This window comes from Polistes dominula, unplaced genomic scaffold (genome assembly GCF_049000335.1).
Source record: "Polistes dominula isolate Pdom_NZ unplaced genomic scaffold, Pdom_raw_medaka contig_33, whole genome shotgun sequence".
Taxonomy (NCBI): Eukaryota; Metazoa; Arthropoda; class Insecta; order Hymenoptera; family Vespidae; genus Polistes; species Polistes dominula.
Window position 1 is genome coordinate 3062903 of NW_028300998.1, and position 21383 is coordinate 3084285.

Genomic DNA, 21383 nt, shown 5'->3' on the forward strand with positions numbered 1-21383 from the left:
TATATATGAGACTTTTTGGAATATTGGTAGGAGTTAAAATGTTCGGTTGTGTGTATGAAAGGTCGTCTGTCGACAGGCGCATGGAAAAGCCAAAGGGGGCAGATCTGCCGCATTAGCCTCGCGGAAAACGGTTCCTCTTGTCAGACGCGACGCGTCTGCGAACACGTACGGTTCTAAGCTTCCGATAAGGTAAAATAATATTCGTTTAGTTCGTTTGGTCTATCAGTTTCTTTTATTAAAGACTTCATTCCAACAAGGTAACTCTTATTTTTTCGTTTCTTTCAAGAAGTCAAGAATTTCAAATAAACTCAGAAACAAAGAAAATATATATATATGTATATATATACGCTCGAAGAGATCGATTAAGAAGATCGATAATATATAATACGTGGGAAGGTGGAAAATTGAATTTCAAAAAGATAAAAGAATAAAATAAGAAAGAAAGAAAAAAAATCGTTTTCCTGTTTACTGAGAAACCACTTCTTCGGGACGAGAGTCAGAGGAGAAAAAAAGACGATTGAAGTTTGATCTTGACTGATCGAATCGAAAAAGGATCCTACTGTGAGGAAACACATGGTACGGTGATCGTTATGATGACTGCAAACCGATTCGCGCCTTTCGTCACCCTCGTTTCTGTTGTTTTGGTATCAACCTTCCGTCACGGTGAGTCTCATAATATGAAAAATATTAAAAAAAAAAAAAAGAAATTAATTATTACCTGTTTTTCTTATTTGTTAAAAAAGAAAGAAAAGAAAAAGAAAAAAACGAAATCATTATTAAAACAAACGCGTTTTTAAACACGTGCTGTATCGTTAAAGAAATCGTTAATCGTTCAGTTAGATCGATCGGCTTGGATCTTTAAATTTGTATAGTTTAAAACGTTGATACACACGAATAGAATTTTTGTCAAGTTATATTAATATGTGTGTAAAATATTTTGTTTATAAAGCATTCACAAGATTAATGTCAATTTGAACAAATAATACAAATCGTTATTTATTCGCTTGTTTGTGTTTTATTGATCAAAATAAGAAAAACAGAAAAATCATTGATACAGTTCATTTTGTTTAATAACGAATTTATATTTGACTATGATTACTATTTCCCTGTGGTATATCTTTTTTAAAAATAACAGGAAATGAGGACCTATTAGAGCTTCGATAGAAAAAGAAGAGAATCAATAGTACGACCTTGGGTATTCGATTAGAACTTTATGAAAGAGTAACACAAGTTAGAACGTTTACTATTCGATAAAATTCGTTCGTTAGTTAGAAATAGTTTTTTGTTCGTACTAGTTAGTTTATTTTTAAACGATTTGATCGAGATATCGTAAAAATACGTAAGAGAAAAAAAGGATCGTCATATATGATCGTAACTATCCTCAAAATTTGTTCTTATATAAAACGCCCATATTGTATTATGTAACAACTGAAGATTAATTATTTGTTATCTATACGTTTGGAAAAATGAAATAAATTATGCTATGATCTTTAAATTCTACTTTAAGATAGATTTATCTATCGTTGGCACACATATAACGTTTATACAAATTAATGAGAACTTTAAAGAAGGGATGACAGTAATATTTAGTTAACTTATCAGAAATCATTTGAAACATTGGTGATTCGATTGGAATAGCTTTTTCCAGACTACAATTACCCTAGAGTTGGTATTAGAAATTTTTTATGAAAAGTAGAAATATTTGATTGAGACATCGATAATCAAAAAATGATGAGAATCAATTGAAAAGAATATACAAAGTAATAAAAAATGAAAGAAATAAAGGAAGAAAACTGAAGTATTAGTGCTTCTGTAAAGGATTACGTTGTTCCACATATTCGTTGAGGAAATCGTACAATGGTAGCACTTGTGGTACTTCCCTACCGCCTTTCTAGAAACTTAGATGTTAGATAGTTTAGATCTTTAAATCGGATTCTATTAAGAAAATACTTGCTGTATGGATTGAAAACAGGTCGACGATACTTCGAAAATATTGTCCCAAGACAAGAGTGGACTGTATTATTTAAATTGTAATTGTGTGAAAATAAATCATCGATTTTTACTTTTTTAAAATATATTCATATTTGAATATATTAACGATAATTCAACGTTTGATTTGATCACGTGAGAAAAAAAAATGTATCCGCAATATAAAAATGACGAAAAACGATCGAAGTATTTTTGAATCGACAAATAATAAAACAGTTTCCAATGCTTTTCATATAAAAAGGTCACGAGTTTTCTCCTTTCGTCGTAATTAAATACGAATAATTTTATCATTTGAATGATTCATAAATCTACTACTCCTTCGAGGTTAAAAAATTATTAATAAAAAGTAATTATCGTTCTATTATAAGAATAGTAAAAAAAAAAAAAAAAAAATAAAAATAAAAATAAAAACGAACAATTTTCTAAATCATTTCAAAACTCATTTATTTGCAGAAAATGATGCGTTAAGATTAACAAAATTGAAAATAAATACAATTCCAGCAAATTCTATTGGTCGATTTGAAAATCGATGTTTTTCTAATTCATTTTTTAGTCGAATGAAAATTGATTGATCGGATAAAAATTCCGATAAATAAAAAAAAAAGAAAAATTAATAAAATAAATAATAAAATGGAAGGAATCATTTGATTATGACTGTCATTATTCTGTTAGATCTGGCATAATTTAGGGAAATTTAGAATTTCGTTCATAGAATCAGTCCTCGCGAGGGTTATCGAGCGACCCACTTTCTCCCCTCCATCCCCCTGTTCAGTCCTTCCATTTCCCTCTCTTACTCACTCACTCACACATATACTCTCTCTCTCTCTCTTTTCTCTCTTTAGTTTTGTCTTCCACCTTCGTATATTTCTCTCTTTTTCCTTGCACCTCGTGGTACCACGATGACATTGAATACTTTGCATAAACCCTACTGCACAACTTGAAGGTTAAAATAAAGTCTCTTTAATGTGTATTCTTATTTACATCTTACGAGTATATAAGATAATGCATTTTTTGTTTTTATTTTTTATTTGACAGATTTAAAAGAAGCTTGATTTTATTTGAATCTCTAATTTTTTCTTCGAATAAATCATTTCGTTGAAATATATTTAATAAAGTATTATGAATAAAAGATGATCTATATATCTAATGATATCGAATAGATCAAAGTAGTATCTAGAATACCTTGAGAAGAAGGATGGATATAGGAACCCAATGCCGATCGAATTGGACCGGCTCAATTTCTGTCAGTTACGTAAAAGATCCGCAACGCCGTGGTAGCTGATACCTGTCATACTACGTGTCCTTTTACTACTATCCCATATCCCTTTTAACGTTTCATTTTTTTTTTTATCAAAGATCGAAGGTTAGTCGTTCGAATCAAATGTCACTTTAAAGGTGAACCCTATTTTCTTTATTCATGACAATATTATCATTAATATCTTTTTTATTACTAAAGTTTATTGTGTAATTGTAAACCCTTCTTCAATTGTAAAATTATTGTGATCCGTAATAATACTTGATTATCTAACAATAAAAATTGATTTGTGAAGCACATCATTTTTAGAATTAAAAAATAATTGATTTGTGATAGTAAATAGGACACGTTCGAAGAAGCTAACCTTTTGTCATGTTGCACGAAATTCTATTACGTAAACTATATTATTAAGAATGTATTCTCTTAGTGTGGTTTTCACATTTAATCGATAGTCGTTGCAGGTTCACTTTTCATACCTTAGGTTTATTTAACTCTCCTATCGAAAATGTTATCCACTTTGGCTGCTAAAGGGTTGAATCTCTCACCCTCTCTATTTCTCTCTTCGACTAGGTTTGTAGTAAATTTAACATAGGTCAGAACGAAAGATTTCCATTAGAGCGTCAAAAAGAGAACTCTTCTTATAATATGTACTTGTATATTCCAGGAGAATTAGAAATAAACTTTATCGTTTAGCTAATTCAAGTTCCATTAATCAAATATTATCGATTCGTTACTGCACTAGAACATTTGAAATAATTGTAATATATATTTCACTATTTTTTGAAGTTATCTTAAGGGAAAATTTAATTAATAAAAATTAAATGAATTTAATATTAAACAAATGTTAGACTATCGAATGAATCAAAGAATCACTGAAAACTTGAAATAAATGATTATGCAAATGAGTGCATCATGTTTGTCGAATAATTAGTTGCTAAATAAAATTGGTGCACCTCCTGTGCTACTAGTTTTCGTAAAGTGTATCAGTGGGCCATCGTACCGATTGCACTTGGTCCGACTGCTCGATATCAGCTGGCACGGCAGCGATTCAGCTATAAGGGTGGTTGAAGGTGTGCTGTGACGTCACTACCTCACACTGTAACAGGGCCGTACCACCGTTTAGGGTACCGTTGATAAATCACATTTTTGGAGAAAATCTTTTACAATGAAAACAATATTTTTGTTTTTGTTTTTCTCATTCGATCAAACGATTATAATCTTCTTTTTCATTTTCTTTTAGGCGAGGCAATAATATGCTATCAGTGCAACAGCGAGTACGATCCAAGGTGTGGCGATCCATTCGATCCGTACAGCCTTGGAACGGTAAATTGCAGTTTTCAACCACGATTGGAACACCTCAATCATCTCGAGCCCACGATTTGTCGAAAAATCAGTCAGAGAGGTACTTATTATTACATTTCTTTCTTTATTTTTTGACTTTTTATTTGTTCATATTTTTCTTGATAATTTTACTTGAGCTACTGATTATTATACTTGATGATAAAATAATTAAGTATGTAGAAAAATTTGTATGCAAATGTGTATGTGTCTATAATAATACAAAATCTTTTTTTTTTTTTTATATTCAAATGAAAATTAGTAACTAAATGTGCTAACGAACACATATTCGTCAAGTAGTAAAGGGTAGGGTTGCCGTCTGCATTGCGGTGTCCTCCTACCTGACAACCTTGTAGTTAAAAGATAGGTTTAGAAACAGGAACACTTATCCTTTCGACAAGTTCACTGTGTCGACTTACGCACATGAGATCAATTATATTTCTAAATTTAATGAAGCATAGAAATAATTGATCAATTGAATAGAAGTTTAAAAGAAGGGTGTATGTTAAATTTAATACAATTTTTTTTGTAGAAAAATTTAAAAACAATTCGATGCATGCTGTTGTAATAAAAGAAATGACTGGTGTAACATAAATCCTTATTTCATTTTCAAAAAACATAAAATATAATTAAAAAAAAAATCTAATTCAATAATTAATAAATGCAACAGACGCACACCAAATTTTTATATCCAATTTTATATGTTTGGTTTTTTTATTAAATTTAACATACACCTTTCTTTTATGCATTTTTTTTAATTACTGTTTAAATATATATTGCTTATGTACGGTATCCTTATTGTATATGTTTATTAAAATATTTATTAAATAATTTAGAATAGAAAAATTTGTTCGAGTGACTTCTGATATAAAACAAATAAATTATTGAAAATGTATAAATTCTAATTTCTTTAATTTACTATTAGATTTGTGCACGTGTACACAGTACACAATTTAAAGGTGAAGATATATTAAATCAGCTCATTCATGAAAGTTTCATGCCACTCTCGTGAAATAAATCATGAAACTTTATTGTCACCTCTAAGAACAAAGCTTCGCAATGAAGACAAACACTTTGAGGGAATACTAATTATAAATTTCATTTAATACGTATCTCGTATTTTTTATTCGTTGTTTTCACAAACGACAATAAGAGCATAATTTCAAATTTTGTTTGGATCGTTGAAATTTATGTTTTAAATTTCTTTTCGATGACGATTAACTTTTTATCAAAAATTTATAATAAAAATTTGGTAAAAAATCTTATTCGTTATACACAAATTAAAACAATATAAGATAAAAAAAAAAAAACAATTTACTAATGTTATTTTTGTTTCGGTTGTATCATTAAAGGAATGTGTTTTGAAAATTTGCAGTTTATGGAAAGGAGAGAGTGGTAAGGGGTTGCGGCTACATTACGGATCAAAAGGACAATGGAGAATGCCTTCTAAGATCCGGCACCCACGACGTGCGTGCGCATTACTGCGCCTGTACCGGTGATCTCTGCAATTCTGCCGAAAAACGTAGACCGTCCTCTTTATTGAACCTGGCGACCGTCGCGACCATCATCGTGGCGATTCCGAGTCTTATTTTGTCGAGTCCTTTTTCCCTGCCTGTATTGACATCGTCCAATTTGTCAGTAGCCTAAATAGAGAGCAGCTGGTCGTTAGCGGCTAATTATCACGCCTAACCGAATCTAATCGTTCGGATTGTACCTAATTCAAGCCTAATTCGACCTGTCGTTACTCTATACCAAAAATGAAAAGAAAAAAAAATCATTTTTTTCGAGATTAATTTTTAAAAAATGTTCAACAAATTGTTCGTTCCACTTTCCTCGATAAAAAAAAAAACAACAATCGAGGACGAAGAAACGGGAAAGAAAAAAATAATTAAAACATAATAAAGGAAAAAGAAAACGAAGGAACGAATAAATGAATTCGAATTATTTCTTGCCACCATTTTTCTCTCGTCGTCGTGTCACGTGACGCGGTAGAACGAGGGAGATTGGCTTGCGCGTTACGAGAAACGATTTAAAATTAAAAAAAAAAATTGTTAAAAGAGTTAAAATTGTTGAAAAGTTTTGAGAACGACGATCGAAATAATGCTGCTGCTTCTACCTATTTTTGGAAGAAAATGTTTGGAGTGTGCGCGATAGGTACTTATTTATGTACACATCATTGTTCCGTGCTCTACGACCGGCCCGCGTCAAAAGTAGTCAAATTATAATCAATAGAGTATATAAGAAGAGGAGTGAATGATTTTAAAGAAAACTGCCAGAGACGCGCGAATTTGAAAAGATAGACAAGAAAATATATATTATTCTTTATCCGTGGATGATAACGTATATTTAATTAACGCGATTCGTCGGGAAATAAAATGAAAAAGCGAGAAAGATAAAAAAAAAAAAAGAAAAAAGAAACGAGAAAGGGAGAGAAAAATATAAAAGATAAAATATTTTACGCATTTATAGGAGAAGTAAAATGTAATAGTGTCAAGAATTACGCTACAAAACGGACACGCGCGTTAGATCAATTTAAAGAAAAATGAAAGAACAAAAAACAAATAAAAATAAAATATCATTTATTGAATATACACGAGGAGATTTATAGTCTGCCGATGTATCGCGACGACAGGAAGGCGTTTAATGGAATTGCACGCTAAGAGAAAAGATTATGGCTTATTTTTAGACGAGTGACATGCGATTGCGTTCGTGATAGAGCGAGAATCCTTTGTTTAATTAGTTAAGAAATGTTAAATGAAGAAGATAAATAAATGCGATTTAAAGAAAAATAATATATACATGCATTATAACAATACAATAATGTAGTAGCACATATTATAAACATTATATATACATACATACGTACATACATACATACATACATCCATACATACATACATATATTATTAAATAAAGAACTGAATTATGTTTATGCGTTCTCTCCAGGAAAGGAACATCATCGCCATCACGAACACAATCCGTGTTTTGCCGATTTTTGCAATAAATATATATTAGTATTAAAAAGATATAAATTCTCTATAATTCGTAGCAAAGAAATGAGAGACGTATTGCGACCTATCTCGAGAAATATGAGATATTCTATTAAGAGATAGCGTCGCATGCGTTTTCTCTCTTCATGTGAGTTCGTACACGCGTGTATGCGTATGCATGAGAGAGTGCGTGTGAGTTTTGTATGGCTGAAAATGAATGTATACGATGAATATATGTAGTATGTATATTTGAATAAACGATCAGTAACGCTAAAATCGATAATAGTTGATCGATTCTACGTGCTATTCCTTCGAGAGCGTTCAACATATGTAGATGATAATAATAATAATAATAATAATAATGAAAGAAAAAAAATTTTAAAAGTTAACAAATTAACAATTAATTGAGAACAAAGAAATTAAAAGTATTCTTTTGATCGAAAATGATTAAACATTCGTAACGGATCAGTCAGGTAGTGTTTGATCGAGATCGATAAAGTAGATGAAATAGAGACGCTTAAATGTAAAAGAGAGAATATTTAAAAAGAGAAAAAAAAACAAGAATAATTAACACAAAAATAATAATAAAACCGTGTCACATATACACATACACATACATACAAAAACTTCGGTCCTAATACCATTGAAGAAGAATTTAAAGAGGACCTCTACCACCATCGCAACCGCCATCTTTAATTGCTCAAGTGTTAACAGTCGCATTACATTTATTACTACTACACTACTATTACTACTACCACTACTCTACTACTACTACACTATTACTACTACTACTACTACTCTATAACTATTACTACTACTAATACCAGTAATACCGCTACTATTGCTACTGTTACTATTAATGCAATTAAAAATAACGATACTATTAATTGTAAGTAAAAAAAAGGAAAAAAAAGGAAAAATAAAAGAAAATAAAAATTATAGATAACACAGAACAACCCGATACGATAGCAATAGAAAAAGGAAAACGACACAATAGCGATAAAATGATAAAAGTTTTGAGGGTGGGAGAGAAGGGAAGAGATGAGGGTGTGTGGAGATGGAGAGGGACATGGGGTTTTCAAACGAACGACGATAAAAAAAAAACGATAAAAAATAAAATAGCAGCAAAATTGAATTTAAAATTAAATTAAGAAAAGAAAAAAAAAATGATAAAAATACGAAAATGAATATGCGAATTCCGTATACGCACTCGGAAGCACGAAGCTTAAGATCCTATTGTTGAAAGTATTGACTCGCATTCTTTTGATACATTACACATCCAGTTAGAGACAATGTTTTCATTTATAAGATGCGATATTTAAAAATCACTTTTGCCTTTTTTCGACTTGCGTGCATCAATTTTTCTCTTCTCGTGGTATATTTAAGAAAATACAATAACGTGTGCGCGTTAAAAAAAAAAAAAAAAACTCAGTGCACATTAAATGTGTATGATGTGTGTGTTCTTTCTTCCGTTCGAACGAATTTAAACGTCCTTTGATGTCGATGTTTTCTAATTGAGACAAAATAATGAATACACGTAAAATAATTTAATTTCTTTTCAATGTCTCTTTCGTTTTAAGATTCACTCGGTGTCGTTTGTTACAAAATTGTTTCGACATCGAGAATCGTCGTGTTCGATCTACAAAAGATCTAAAGCGCCTTTTAAATAAAATAAATTTTCATCGATTGATCCAAAACGAACGAATTGGATCACGAATTTTCATTCATTCCAACGAAGAATTGAATTAAGAGTTTTTGAAATAATGGATTATAATTAATCAACACCTATAGTGTTCTAATACTATTATTTCTGCCGACAGCATGCGTTACTTTTTACGCGCTTTATTATTCTCAATTATGCTTAAAGTTATATTATTCAAATCTAAAATTGATAACAGTGTGTTTATACAATATAGAAAAATTATAGAATCAAAAACGAGACCTGCAATTTGAATTTCTTGTAAACAAATGTAAAAGCAGTCAAAAGATAACAAACAAGAATAACAATAGTAAACATTTGCTTCTCTTACTACTACTCTTACGAGTAGAAAAATGTGAATAAACGATAATTTTGAATTTTTCATTTGAAATTCATCGGCTCTTAAATCATATTAAAGTCGCGCATTTTCGCGCATTTCAATACATATCATCTCAACATAATCGTGGTGGATTAAATTGCAAAAACACACATTTCCAAATCATAACACTGCCCCCACCTCATGCATATCGAATTGAAAAATAACACATTTTAACAGCAAGTGTTTAATTGCCATACATATAATAATGATCACAACTTGATGCTTCGTTAAGTAATATAGTTGTAATACCGATTGTCCCATCCTAAAAAAAAAACGTATCAAGAGAATGTCTATGTCAAACTTAATAAATTTGTTTATAACATTTATTGTCAAATTATATCTATTGTACACAAAATACACAATGTACAGAGAGTATTCTGCCAATAAAGTGTTAAATGGTTACGGAAAATAATATCAGATAACATTGTTCTTGTTAAAAAAAGAAAACTAACTCCCATAAGTAAACGCATCTATACTGTTTTGTATAAATATATATATATATTTATATTATTTTAGAAATGAAGGAGTTTTTCTTTTTTGTTCTTTGTTAATAAAAATATTTCTTTGCTTATTTTATATATGAATTATTCAATAAACAAAATTTGTTTTTAATTTGCTTCAAAAAGATATTTGTATATATATATATATATATATAAAAGTGAGAAAAATACAAATTTATTATAGGATATATGTACATCTTTTATCTGTTATATTGAAATCTTGTTAGAAATGAAAACTGATATAAATATTTCGTGAAAGATATGATACACGAGAAATTAAATGTTTCTATATAGCACCGGTATACAAAATGTCTTTTGTTGAATTAAATCGCTTATATCGTTAGAAACTTAATTAATTATATTCTTCATAGATAAAAATTAAATATATCCAAAATCTGTATTAACATAATTTATATGGTATATTTACAGTTTAGTTTAATAGTAAAAATATATCATAAAACTTTGACAAATACAAATCTTTTTAATCATTACCAATTGTGGTGAATAGGATGTTCTCTTTCGCAACTTGATATTCCATGTAAAAGTCAATTTACATTGAGAATATATTAAATATGTAAAGGTTAATAAATTATGAAACTTTAGTTGTAGCAGTTAAGAAGCATATGAAATTTTACATTAAAGCTTTATGATGCAATTTAATGTTAATTAATAATTTGTGATTTATATATATATATATAATTATAGAAACATTACCTTTATAATCTGCAAAGCTTAGACGAATATAATTAATATTATGAATATTTTGAACATATATTTTTGTGCATCTTGTTCTTATAACAACTAATCTAAATGTTTACTCATAGATATACATCTGATAGAACTTAATAAAAAAAAGATCTTTCTCTATTTATTATTTCATAAAATATATTTATAAAAGTTAAATGAACTAGAAAGCATTTATTTCTCTAACTAAAATAATAATTATTTTCTTTTTATTGCAACTAATAATTAATAAAATTATCTAAAAAATAATATAACGAAACATAAAATTTTTCTATATGTATTTTTTAGTACTGCGTTAATACAGAATTAATGTATGATGCATTTTAGCAGTGTATTCTTAATGATAGATTAGAATTATTTCATAGACAAAATTTATACACATATAAAAACGCGTAAAAATGTTTTTATCGCGTTATCAAATAATTTTGGTATATGTATCATGTATATCATTAGTAGCTATAACAAAGTCTTTATCTCAACAAATAATCGAATCAATTGTACAATCACGATGATAAAGCAAATAACTTTCTTTGTACAAACCAAATTATAATATTTAAATCCATTTAGAAAAAAAAAAGAAAAATAAATAATAAAATTATTTCTCCACGAATTTTTCAATATATGAATTTTTGTTCATCGACTAATATTTAAGTAAATTTTCCTATTAATGAAAAGTATTTTAAGTAACTTGTGAGTGACACATCTACGTTATAATTTCGATGTATAAATGCATTAAAATTCATACAGCACTTTGGTCCGTCCAGAAAAATAACATATTATACTAAATTTATAATATCTAAAAAAGCACTCAATTATCAATAGCTATAATTAATCGGTTAGAAGATTAGAGGAATCTTATTAATTGAAAAGTAACTCGAGTATTTCAACCTCAAGCTTAGAGACTTACAAAATCGTCATTATTGAAAGCACCTTTCAATTCTCATTCTCTCATGTATTTTATTTATTTTTTTAAACTGCTAAGTATCTGCAAGAATGGAATCATTTAATTTCTCTTCTTCGTTGGATAAAAATGGTGTTACTACTTGCATATTAACAGATATGTACAAAGGATAGGTTAATTGTTTATCCAAAGACAACACCTGTTTCTAAAACATAAATGATCAAAGTAGTATTTAAAGAATGTTAAATGTAATAGCTATAAATGTATTATCTATACCTCTTCATTTTTATGTAAAGATAGTCTAATCATTCCAGTAGATTGAATGTGCTTAATTTGGCGCTGTTCATCCAATGAAATCAATGTTACCCTAGAAATAATAATATTCATTTTTTTTTTCATATACCATTATTTATAAAAATAATCTTATATTAAATTTCTTTACTTACTTTAGAATAATATTATGTTTGTTATGGTTTGCCTTAATATGATCCGTATCTAATCTGTGATTTCGTTTGATTCTTAAAGTTGTAATATCTAAGCATACGACGAGATCGAGACCAAAATGAAATGCTGTCCATCTCCAGATATGCTCACCAGGTTTTTCAACGCATCGGCCACATCGAAAGCATTCCTTATAGAATTCTGCTTCCGTGATTTCTTTAGGTCTAAAATAAATATAAATTTTCTTTTACTTTTATTTATTTATTATATTATAATAATATATATTAAAATAATTTATAAATTATATTTTTAAAGTTATACGATAACTGACCCTTTATCTTTACTTGCATCGATTCTTAATAAATGTAACCATTGTTCTTTATATGCGTCGTGTAACCAACTGGATGGTATTAAATTATCACTGTATAAAATTTTAACATCTTGATCATGTAAAAGTAAATATTTCATTCTTAATGCTTTGAAAGGTTTTGCATATTCTTTGCCTTCCTCCGTTGTTAAAAAAGGTTCCGTCCATCTGTGATTTCTAAAGTATTCGTCAATTTCTATAGTATCATCTTTGTTCTTTAGATGTACAAAAAGCCTGCAACAATATATCTTAGTTGAATTAATTATTTTTTATTTTTACTTATTTATACTATTATATATGTTCATTTAACTATAATACGGAATTAAAATTTCTTACCATACACGTAGCATCATATATATACAAAATTCAGTTTGCATAGCCACCAAATCTGGACTGACGATTAATTCGGCCATTAAATCTGGAGTAATTTCTTGTAAAAATGTTGGATGTAACCATCCATATCCTAATAAATTAACTTCCAACCATCTCTTAGCAGCCACTTTAACTGCAGGTACGCCGTAGGAAACTGCTGCGTTGTAATATGGAACAACAGTTTTAATGTTAGTAGTTTCTATCATAATATCGGTACATTGGTCGATCAATCCTTGTAATTGAAATAAAGTGGATGTAGCTAAAATAGAAATGACATCCTTTGGTTCTAAGCTGACTTCATCTTGATAAAATGATCCTAACACCGTTAAAAGAGCTGAAATAATAATAATTGAATTAATAAAGATTAATGATTATCTAATACCATAATGTAATGTTAAAAATTTATTAGTCTTATTTACAGTCTAATGTGATATTAGGATCAGCAATTTCAACGCTAATCACAGTTTCATTCGCTTCTCTCCAAGACCCAGAAAACATACTCGCAAAATATGGACTCTGTAAATGAATGAATAAATTTTCAATATAGATTTAATAAAAATATAAGAGCTTTATAAAAAAAATCATTATTAATTCATACTTGACTAATATAAACTTTGTGCAATCTCCATGCTCTTCCTAACATGAGCACAGTTATATCACTTCCTTTCTCTTCTTTGAATAAAGTCTTGTATATATATTGTGCGGTAGTAAGCAATTTTCTCCTACAAAAGTATGCATTGTTATAAAAAACAAATTATTCAAAATGTATTTATTTTGATAAAAAGTAAATCATTTAATCGATTAATAATCCCACTTTTTAGGCGTTTGAAGTGTTCGATCGATGTATTCTGATTCAGAATCAAAATCATCTTCTTCGATGCATTTTCGTTTACGGCCACGATAAACAGAATGTACTGCTGTATTAGACATAGACGCAATTATACTCATATAACTTCCCATCTTTACAAAAAGTTTCTTTTTTAATGTTTTTTTCAATAGGTTAATAATTTTCTAATGAAACTTCAACAAGAGCATAAGAAATTTAGTCATTTTCAATAAAAGATATAACAACACCGTCTTTCTGACTGCACAGAGTGTATTTACGTAGACGTATATACACCACGCTGCATATATAAACACGTGACGTAATGAAAAGATGACAGAGATCTAAAACAACTCATGACCTAAAACGTATAAAATATGTTTCAAGTTTAGAAGCATATTTATGAATGTATTGTAACTTGAAGATCATTGGATGCACTTTATTCAAAAGTACATCCAATAGAAACACAGCTTTAGTCACGAGTGCACCAATCCAAACAGGATCGTACAACGGAGCATTTTCATTGGTTAAATTCTAAGTGTTCAATGCACAAAATTCTCTTTTATTTCGAAATATTAAAAATCATTTAATATACTAAAACATAATATTATAATCATATTATTAAGGAAATGGATCATTTTATATAAATTATATTTATTTAGATTAAATATTGAAATCATTTTGTTAATTATTTCATATTAATTGTAACTGACATATTTTTTATTTATAATTCTATTATATTTAATCAATAAAAATGAAGATAAAGGATTTCTAGATTATTTGTCAAGAAAAAGGATAAGAATGAAAGAGATAGTATAGAAATATCTATAATCACGTCTAATCGAACGTCGTGATTCGTTCGTAAAAAGCATCTATCCCGTACTGATGAAACGATCGCCTAAGTCGACGATCACGGAAACAGCAGTTGACAAATCCTTCTGTGTGTGATATTGTACGGTAGTCATCACAGTTGTCGTTTATTGTATACTTGAGGGAAGATTATATGTTTTATCATACGAAAAGTTAGTGATAATAAGTCATTGTGTTAATAAAATTTTCATTCCAGTTAAAAAGCCAAGCGTCAGTTCACAATGAGCTTCCTATTGTAAGTTTTTTTCTAAATAAAAAAGTACAAATAATTCGATACATTCGCTTTAAACTCCATTAAACAAACTATAAGAAAAGATTATAGTTGAATTAGATACAGTCGATGTTAACTGTATAACTTATATTAGATCAATAGAGTATCTTTGAAAGAGAGAGAAAGATATATATATATATATATATATATATATATATATATATATCATATATATATGTATGTATGTATATATATATATATATATACATATAATATATATGGATTATTTAATGAAAATGAATAAATCACTGAAAAAAGAATCTGCCATTAGAGAGAGAAAGGATAGCCGCTTACATTATATATATATAAATATTGATAGATTCCTTTTTTTTTGTCATTAGTATACACTTTATTTGCATTTAGACTAAATTATCTTTTTTTAAATCGTAAAGTATCGCTTGTTAGGAGCTAAATTGTTATCGATAGATTTATTTTGATATGATTATATTTATTTAAAAAAAGTTCATTGATAATGTACATACAATGTAATCTTAATTTATATACGTATATGCAGTTAAAATGAATCATCTTTTCAGGAAAAATATCTTTCTTTGTTATATATTTTATGTAGTATATCTATTTGTTTTTTTTTTTTTTTATTATATGCAATTTTATTTTTATTCCCATACTTATATATCAATAAAAGAATTTCAATATTATGTTTGTTTTTTTTTTTTTTTTTTTAATATTTTATTTAATAGATATTAATGAAAATTCAAGGATAGATAAATAAAAATGTTAATAACATACAATGGAGATAATTCGCTATCTATTCAGCCAAGTAATAAATTCATATCTGCCAGTTTTACATTATCCAACTCTAAATTCAACGTTTCTGGATTTCTTAAGTGGAAGCCGGTCATCAAAAACCTTTAAACCAAAGAAGAATATCCCAGAAGGAACTCATCAATATGACTTGATGAAACATGCTGCGGCTACTCTTGGTTCTGGAAATCTAAGATTAGCGGTTATGCTTCCAGAAGGAGAAGATTTAAATGAATGGGTTGCTGTCAATAGTACATATACACATTTTATATATTATTTTATATATAAGTATATATGTATATTGAATTTGGAATCTTATTGTTTTTTTTTTTTTATTGCAGCTGTTGATTTTTTTAATCAAATCAATATGTTATACGGTACCATAACAGAATTTTGTACGGAAGAAAGTTGTCCAATAATGTCAGCAGGTCCAAAGTACGAATATCATTGGGCAGATGGTCATACTGTGAAAAAGCCTATTAAATGTTCTGCTCCCAAATACATTGATTTTTTAATGACATGGGTGCAAGATCAGTTGGACGATGAAACATTGTTTCCTTCTAAAATCGGTAATTTAATTAACATTAACCCCTTATGCTATAATAACATGCTAGAACTTGTGGTACACTTTACAATAAAAACATGAGAAAATACGAGTCTTACTCGTGACAAATCTTACAGGCACAACATAAGAAGTACGAAATATATCATTGACTTTAGCACACAACTCTGGATGTTAAATCATAGTGCAAGGGGTTAATTAATGGTTTTCTTGACATTATTAACAATATATATATATATAAATTGAAACATTTCTTTGATTCTGCAGGCGTACCATTTCCAAAGAATTTTTTGTCAATTGCAAAAACAATATTGAAACGATTATTTAGAGTATACGCACATATTTATCATCAACACTTCAGTGAAGTTGTACAACTTGGCGAGGAAGCGCATTTAAATACATCTTTTAAACACTTCATTTTTTTTGTTCAGGTATCTACAATTTATTACAATAAGTAATATGTGCATTATTATATAATATAATATTATATATTTATATGTTTTTTCATTTCTATTTAGGAATTCAATTTAATTGAACGACGAGAATTAGCACCATTACAAGAATTGATAGAGAAGTTAACTGCAAAGGATGCACGATGAATTATTCATGTAATTGTAAACCCAGAAACTCCTCCAAAGAATCTCACCCGCATGGTATTTGCTAACAAATGTATAATTGCTTACAATATTATGAAACCAATTATATTTTTAGATATATGATTTTTAATCATAATGTGTGGGTCAATGGTGAAAAAGAGCGGTAGAATTATTTGAATTTTAAAACAGAGGTTAATTCATATCAAATCTTTTTATTATTTATTTTTTTTCTATTTTCAATCTATAAAAAGGAGTTTAAAATGAATGATAGAGGAATAAATTATTGACGCACACACATATGTTTCATATATAAATTAACTGATTTATTTTTGCTTCATTTTGTTGAATACACTCTTAGAAATGGGGGTCTTATTAAGAGGAATTGTCAAATTTCATAATAAGAAATTGATTTTCGCATCTCTAGGAGTTTATCAATCGATTTTCCTTTGTATATTTATTCAATCAGAATGTAATTAGATATGCGTGTAATTTTAGGTATACGGAGAATTGAGATAAAAATTGCCTTTATTAGACAATAAGTGTGTTCGATTATACTGTAGGTATATACAAGTAGCTTTTTTACTATTAAAATCATAAACATTTTAGAAATTAAAAAGGCAATTATATTTCGACCCCCTTTCCTAGAGTATATAAAATAAAATGTAGGAAAAAAAAAAGAGGAAAATACATTTAAAATAATCTTTCTGGTATATATGGTTGTAATCATGTATACTATTTATACAGAGTGTTCTGTAACTAGTGTTATAACTGAGTAGAGAAAGATTTCTATATGAAAAACTGAGAATAAGTTGAGAATTTAAAATAACATATGTTCATACGTGACTTTGTTTTTGAGAACAAATTTTTTTATTTTACACTTTTGATTTAATTTTTCATATAGAATCTCTCTCTCTCTCTCTCTGCCCGTATATTCCACTAGTTATAAGTCATCCTGTTTAATATTTAATATGCATATAATGGCAATGACTAAATGGGGTGAGAGTTATCATATGTAGACTTTTGTACAATATTTACACATTTAATATGCACACGTATACATACACACATATGCGCGCGCGCTTAAACTTACACAGCATAGCAATTGATTTATATTATATTTAGTAGCGAACACATTCTAATCAATTAATACGGTTTTTGTTGTTAATTATAATTTATTATATCTAATGAGCTTTGTACTTGAAGTTTGCAACTTGTAATTGAAAAACAAGGATCATCTTATTAAAAGATTATCTTATAAATATATATATATATATATAATCTGTGTAGAATATTGTATATGCTGAGAAGGTTGGAATTATAATGTTAAGTGATTTAATATTTAAACATATCTAATTGTGATCCATATTATTTTGTTATAAAATATAATTACACTCGATCAAACGTGAACGTAAGGTATTTGCTATTTGGGCAAACTAACGCAAATATACATTCAACATACATAAACTATACATACATACATACATACATACATGAATACGTACGTATAGGTAAAATGAAAGAGATAGATACGAAAAGAGAAAAAGAGAGGGAGAGAAAAATTAAAGAAATGAAAAAAAAATGATGTTGAATGGCATTTAAAAATCACTGTAATTTCGTATAATTGCTTTTATACTTAAATTACATTGAAACAAAACGTTGTCATATTTTTTATCATAGTTTTGTTAAATATTCTAATCATGTGTAATGTTTTTTCATTAAAATATTACATATTGTTGGTATATATACGAAGGTACTAAGTTACATACACAGACACGCACGCACACATATACATACATTATTATAATGTTATTTTGGAATATGTTGAAACAGTTAGGTGATCTTTGTGTGTTAAGTGCTTACGTATGAATATTCATAAAAAATAGGCATTTTCTTTTTTTATGCAACTATGTTTATATTTACCATGTGTTCTAATGCATATTGTTCGTGCATGGGGTCAAGGAAAAAACATATTTATGCAGGGTGTTCAAAAAAAAAAACATTCAATATTTATATGGTATATATTTAGAATACACTGTACTGAATAAAAAAGTTTGAGCAAACATAGATCGAAAAATCAATTGTTTCTGAGATATAAACATTTTTGTTTATTAGTACCGGAATTTTTCAGGGAGTTTGCGACTTTGTAAAAAGAAGATACCAAGTGTGTATAGAAATGAAAAGTAGACACGTGGAAAATCTGTTGTAAACATCGAAAATTTAGTAGTAAATCAATTTTATGATAATAACAAACAAAAATGTTTATATCTCAGAAACTGTTGATTTTTCGACTTATGTTTACTAAAACTTTTTTACTCAGCATATAAATATTGAATGGTTTTTTTTTTTGAAAATCCTGTATATATATATATACGTATTTGTTCATTATGGTTTATAAAAGATATAATTACATTTTTGATATAACATGAACTTTATATTTTCTTATGTATACACACACACATATACACACACATACCCAACATATACATACATCATATAAAAAATTGGCTTTATAAAATTATTTAAATAATATAATGGAAAAGGGAAAAAAAATAGAAGAAACAAGGCAAATATATATATATATATATACGTATACGTAAATTCTACATACATTGCTAGTAATACATGTGATATCTTCCGATTAAATTGAAAGGTTCAATACAATCTTATCGAGGTCCACGAGTATAATATCTGTATTTTATTATAATGACAATGATGATGATGATAAAAATAGCTTTGATAGATTGAAAGTGGTGATGATTTAATTAATGAGGAAAGTAATGAGAAAAAACAATTTTGAAGAGAAGCAATACAAAATAAATAACGAAATATATATTTGCAAAGTATTAAATGTAAACGTGTCTAGATAATTTACAATAACCGATTATATTCTATATATACAGGATGGGACAATAACTCTGTTTAACTTGAATATTTTCATTATTTATAATAATATAAGAAAATATTTGATACAGAACTTGTGCATGATATAGAGGGAGGGTATATTGTGATGACTATTTCTTTTACTTAATACAGTCCGATTATTTTGACCGTATTTTATTATTTATGATAATCATTGTGATTATTAGAAATTTTCTCATATTATTACAAATAACGGAGATATTCAAAGTGGACAGAATTATTGTCCCACTCTGTATATATATATATATATATATACATGTATAACAATGACTGTCTTCTTATCCAGTACTTAAGAATACAAATTAAATCTGAATACAAAATATGTGTCTTTTGTAAAGAGGCATCGTATATATATTTGTATTAAATTAATAATAACATAGAACGCGCGTGGTATTGCCTATATTTCGATATTTCGCATTGTCGTTATATATGATCGCTACTGCTATATTATTTTTATTAATATTATTAATTATTATTATTATTATTAATATTATTATTATTATTATTATTATTATTATTATAATTTAATTTTAAATATAATTTTTTTAAATGTTTATTTGATAATATGTCGGTAGTACATTATAATAGACCACTATCAATCGATATATTTATCATTTATATTTTTCATAGTAAATTGCTAATTATCATATAATATCTATTAGAAAAATGAATCTACGATTCTATAATATATTTTGTAATCTTACGACTGAATTATATATCTCGATTACGTATGTGATTAATATTTTTTTATTACTTTAATATTTGTTTTTTTAAAAGAAGAAAAAAAAAAAGAAAAAAAAAGAAATACTAAATGCGAAAATATGATATATTTAAAAGATCGTATTAATGCTTGCTTGCTTGCAACTCCTATTTAAGATGCGTTGAAAGAAAAAAAGAGAAAGAGAGAAAGAGATAGGAAATAGGTTTAATTAACAATTAGGATCACTATTTTAGTTGTAAGGATTTTTGTTTGGTACAGAGTTGGTCTGAGAAATACTATACGTTCCTGTGCTTATAATAAATATTGTTAAAAATCTTACTTTATTATTATTATTATTATTATTATTATTATTATTATTATTATCATTTTGAAATAAAAAATTTATTAAATAGAAAAGACAAATTTTTATTGTCATTTACTTTATTTGCAATTGTTATTATTATTTTATTTCTTTTTTAATACATATATATTTTGACAGATATATTATCAAATATAATATCTGCTGCAGGATAAGAATACATTTGTCTAATTAATTTCTAATGGTGCTTCTTAAAAATGCCTTTGTTTCCACTATGTATAACTTTCAGTGATTAAATGGTTTACTTGTCTTCTTGTATACACAAATAAGATATATTTGTGCAATGTAAATAACACTTTATTCCAAATAAATAAAACTAACTTATATGGATAATTGGACGTCAAAAAAAAAAAAAAAAATTAAAAAAAAATGCGTTTATATATGTTATATTGTTACTTTGTGACATTTGTTAATTCGTGAAATAATTAGCTAGATCCACAAATAATTATATTGATTTGTTAAAGTATGAAAAAAGCTGAATTGCATATTTCAATTAGCAATAAGTAATATATGAATATACGAG

At 27.5% G+C, this 21383-nt stretch overlaps 3 protein-coding genes across 5 annotated transcripts; 2 read left to right on the plus strand and 1 right to left on the minus strand.

The window, feature by feature from the left end:
- The first annotated feature begins 134 nt into the window (after positions 1-134).
- On the plus strand, positions 135-10062 carry LOC107071632 (UPAR/Ly6 domain-containing protein crok). Its single transcript, XM_089173520.1, has 3 exons — positions 135-663; positions 4485-4646; positions 5958-10062. The coding sequence occupies exons 1-3, from the start codon at positions 591-593 to the stop codon at positions 6227-6229; spliced, it is 507 nt and encodes a 168-aa protein (XP_089029646.1). The 5' UTR covers positions 135-590; the 3' UTR covers positions 6230-10062.
- On the minus strand, positions 8701-14151 carry gcl (germ cell-less). Its single transcript, XM_015330843.2, has 8 exons — positions 13790-14151; positions 13574-13697; positions 13395-13491; positions 12940-13309; positions 12568-12837; positions 12242-12460; positions 12072-12162; positions 8701-12000 (listed from the first exon to the last, which is right to left on the minus strand). The coding sequence occupies exons 1-8, from the start codon at positions 13933-13935 to the stop codon at positions 11872-11874; spliced, it is 1446 nt and encodes a 481-aa protein (XP_015186329.1). The 5' UTR covers positions 13936-14151; the 3' UTR covers positions 8701-11871.
- A 419-nt stretch (positions 14152-14570) lies between these two features.
- mats (MOB kinase activator-like 1) lies at positions 14571-20820 on the plus strand. 3 transcript variants are annotated; one of them, XM_015330838.2, is made up of 6 exons: positions 14571-14750; positions 14865-14903; positions 15789-15955; positions 16046-16273; positions 16534-16697; positions 16785-20820. In XM_015330838.2, exons 2-6 carry the CDS (start codon positions 14890-14892, stop codon positions 16863-16865), a joined length of 654 nt encoding a protein of 217 aa, XP_015186324.1. In that variant the 5' UTR covers positions 14571-14750; positions 14865-14889; the 3' UTR covers positions 16866-20820. The 3 variants fall into 3 exon arrangements, with proteins under 3 accessions (XP_015186324.1, XP_089029645.1, XP_089029644.1); XM_089173519.1 differs by having other exon boundaries at positions 14572-14903; positions 15743-15955; XM_089173518.1 differs by having other exon boundaries at positions 14575-14903.
- Positions 20821-21383: the final 563 nt, after the last annotated feature.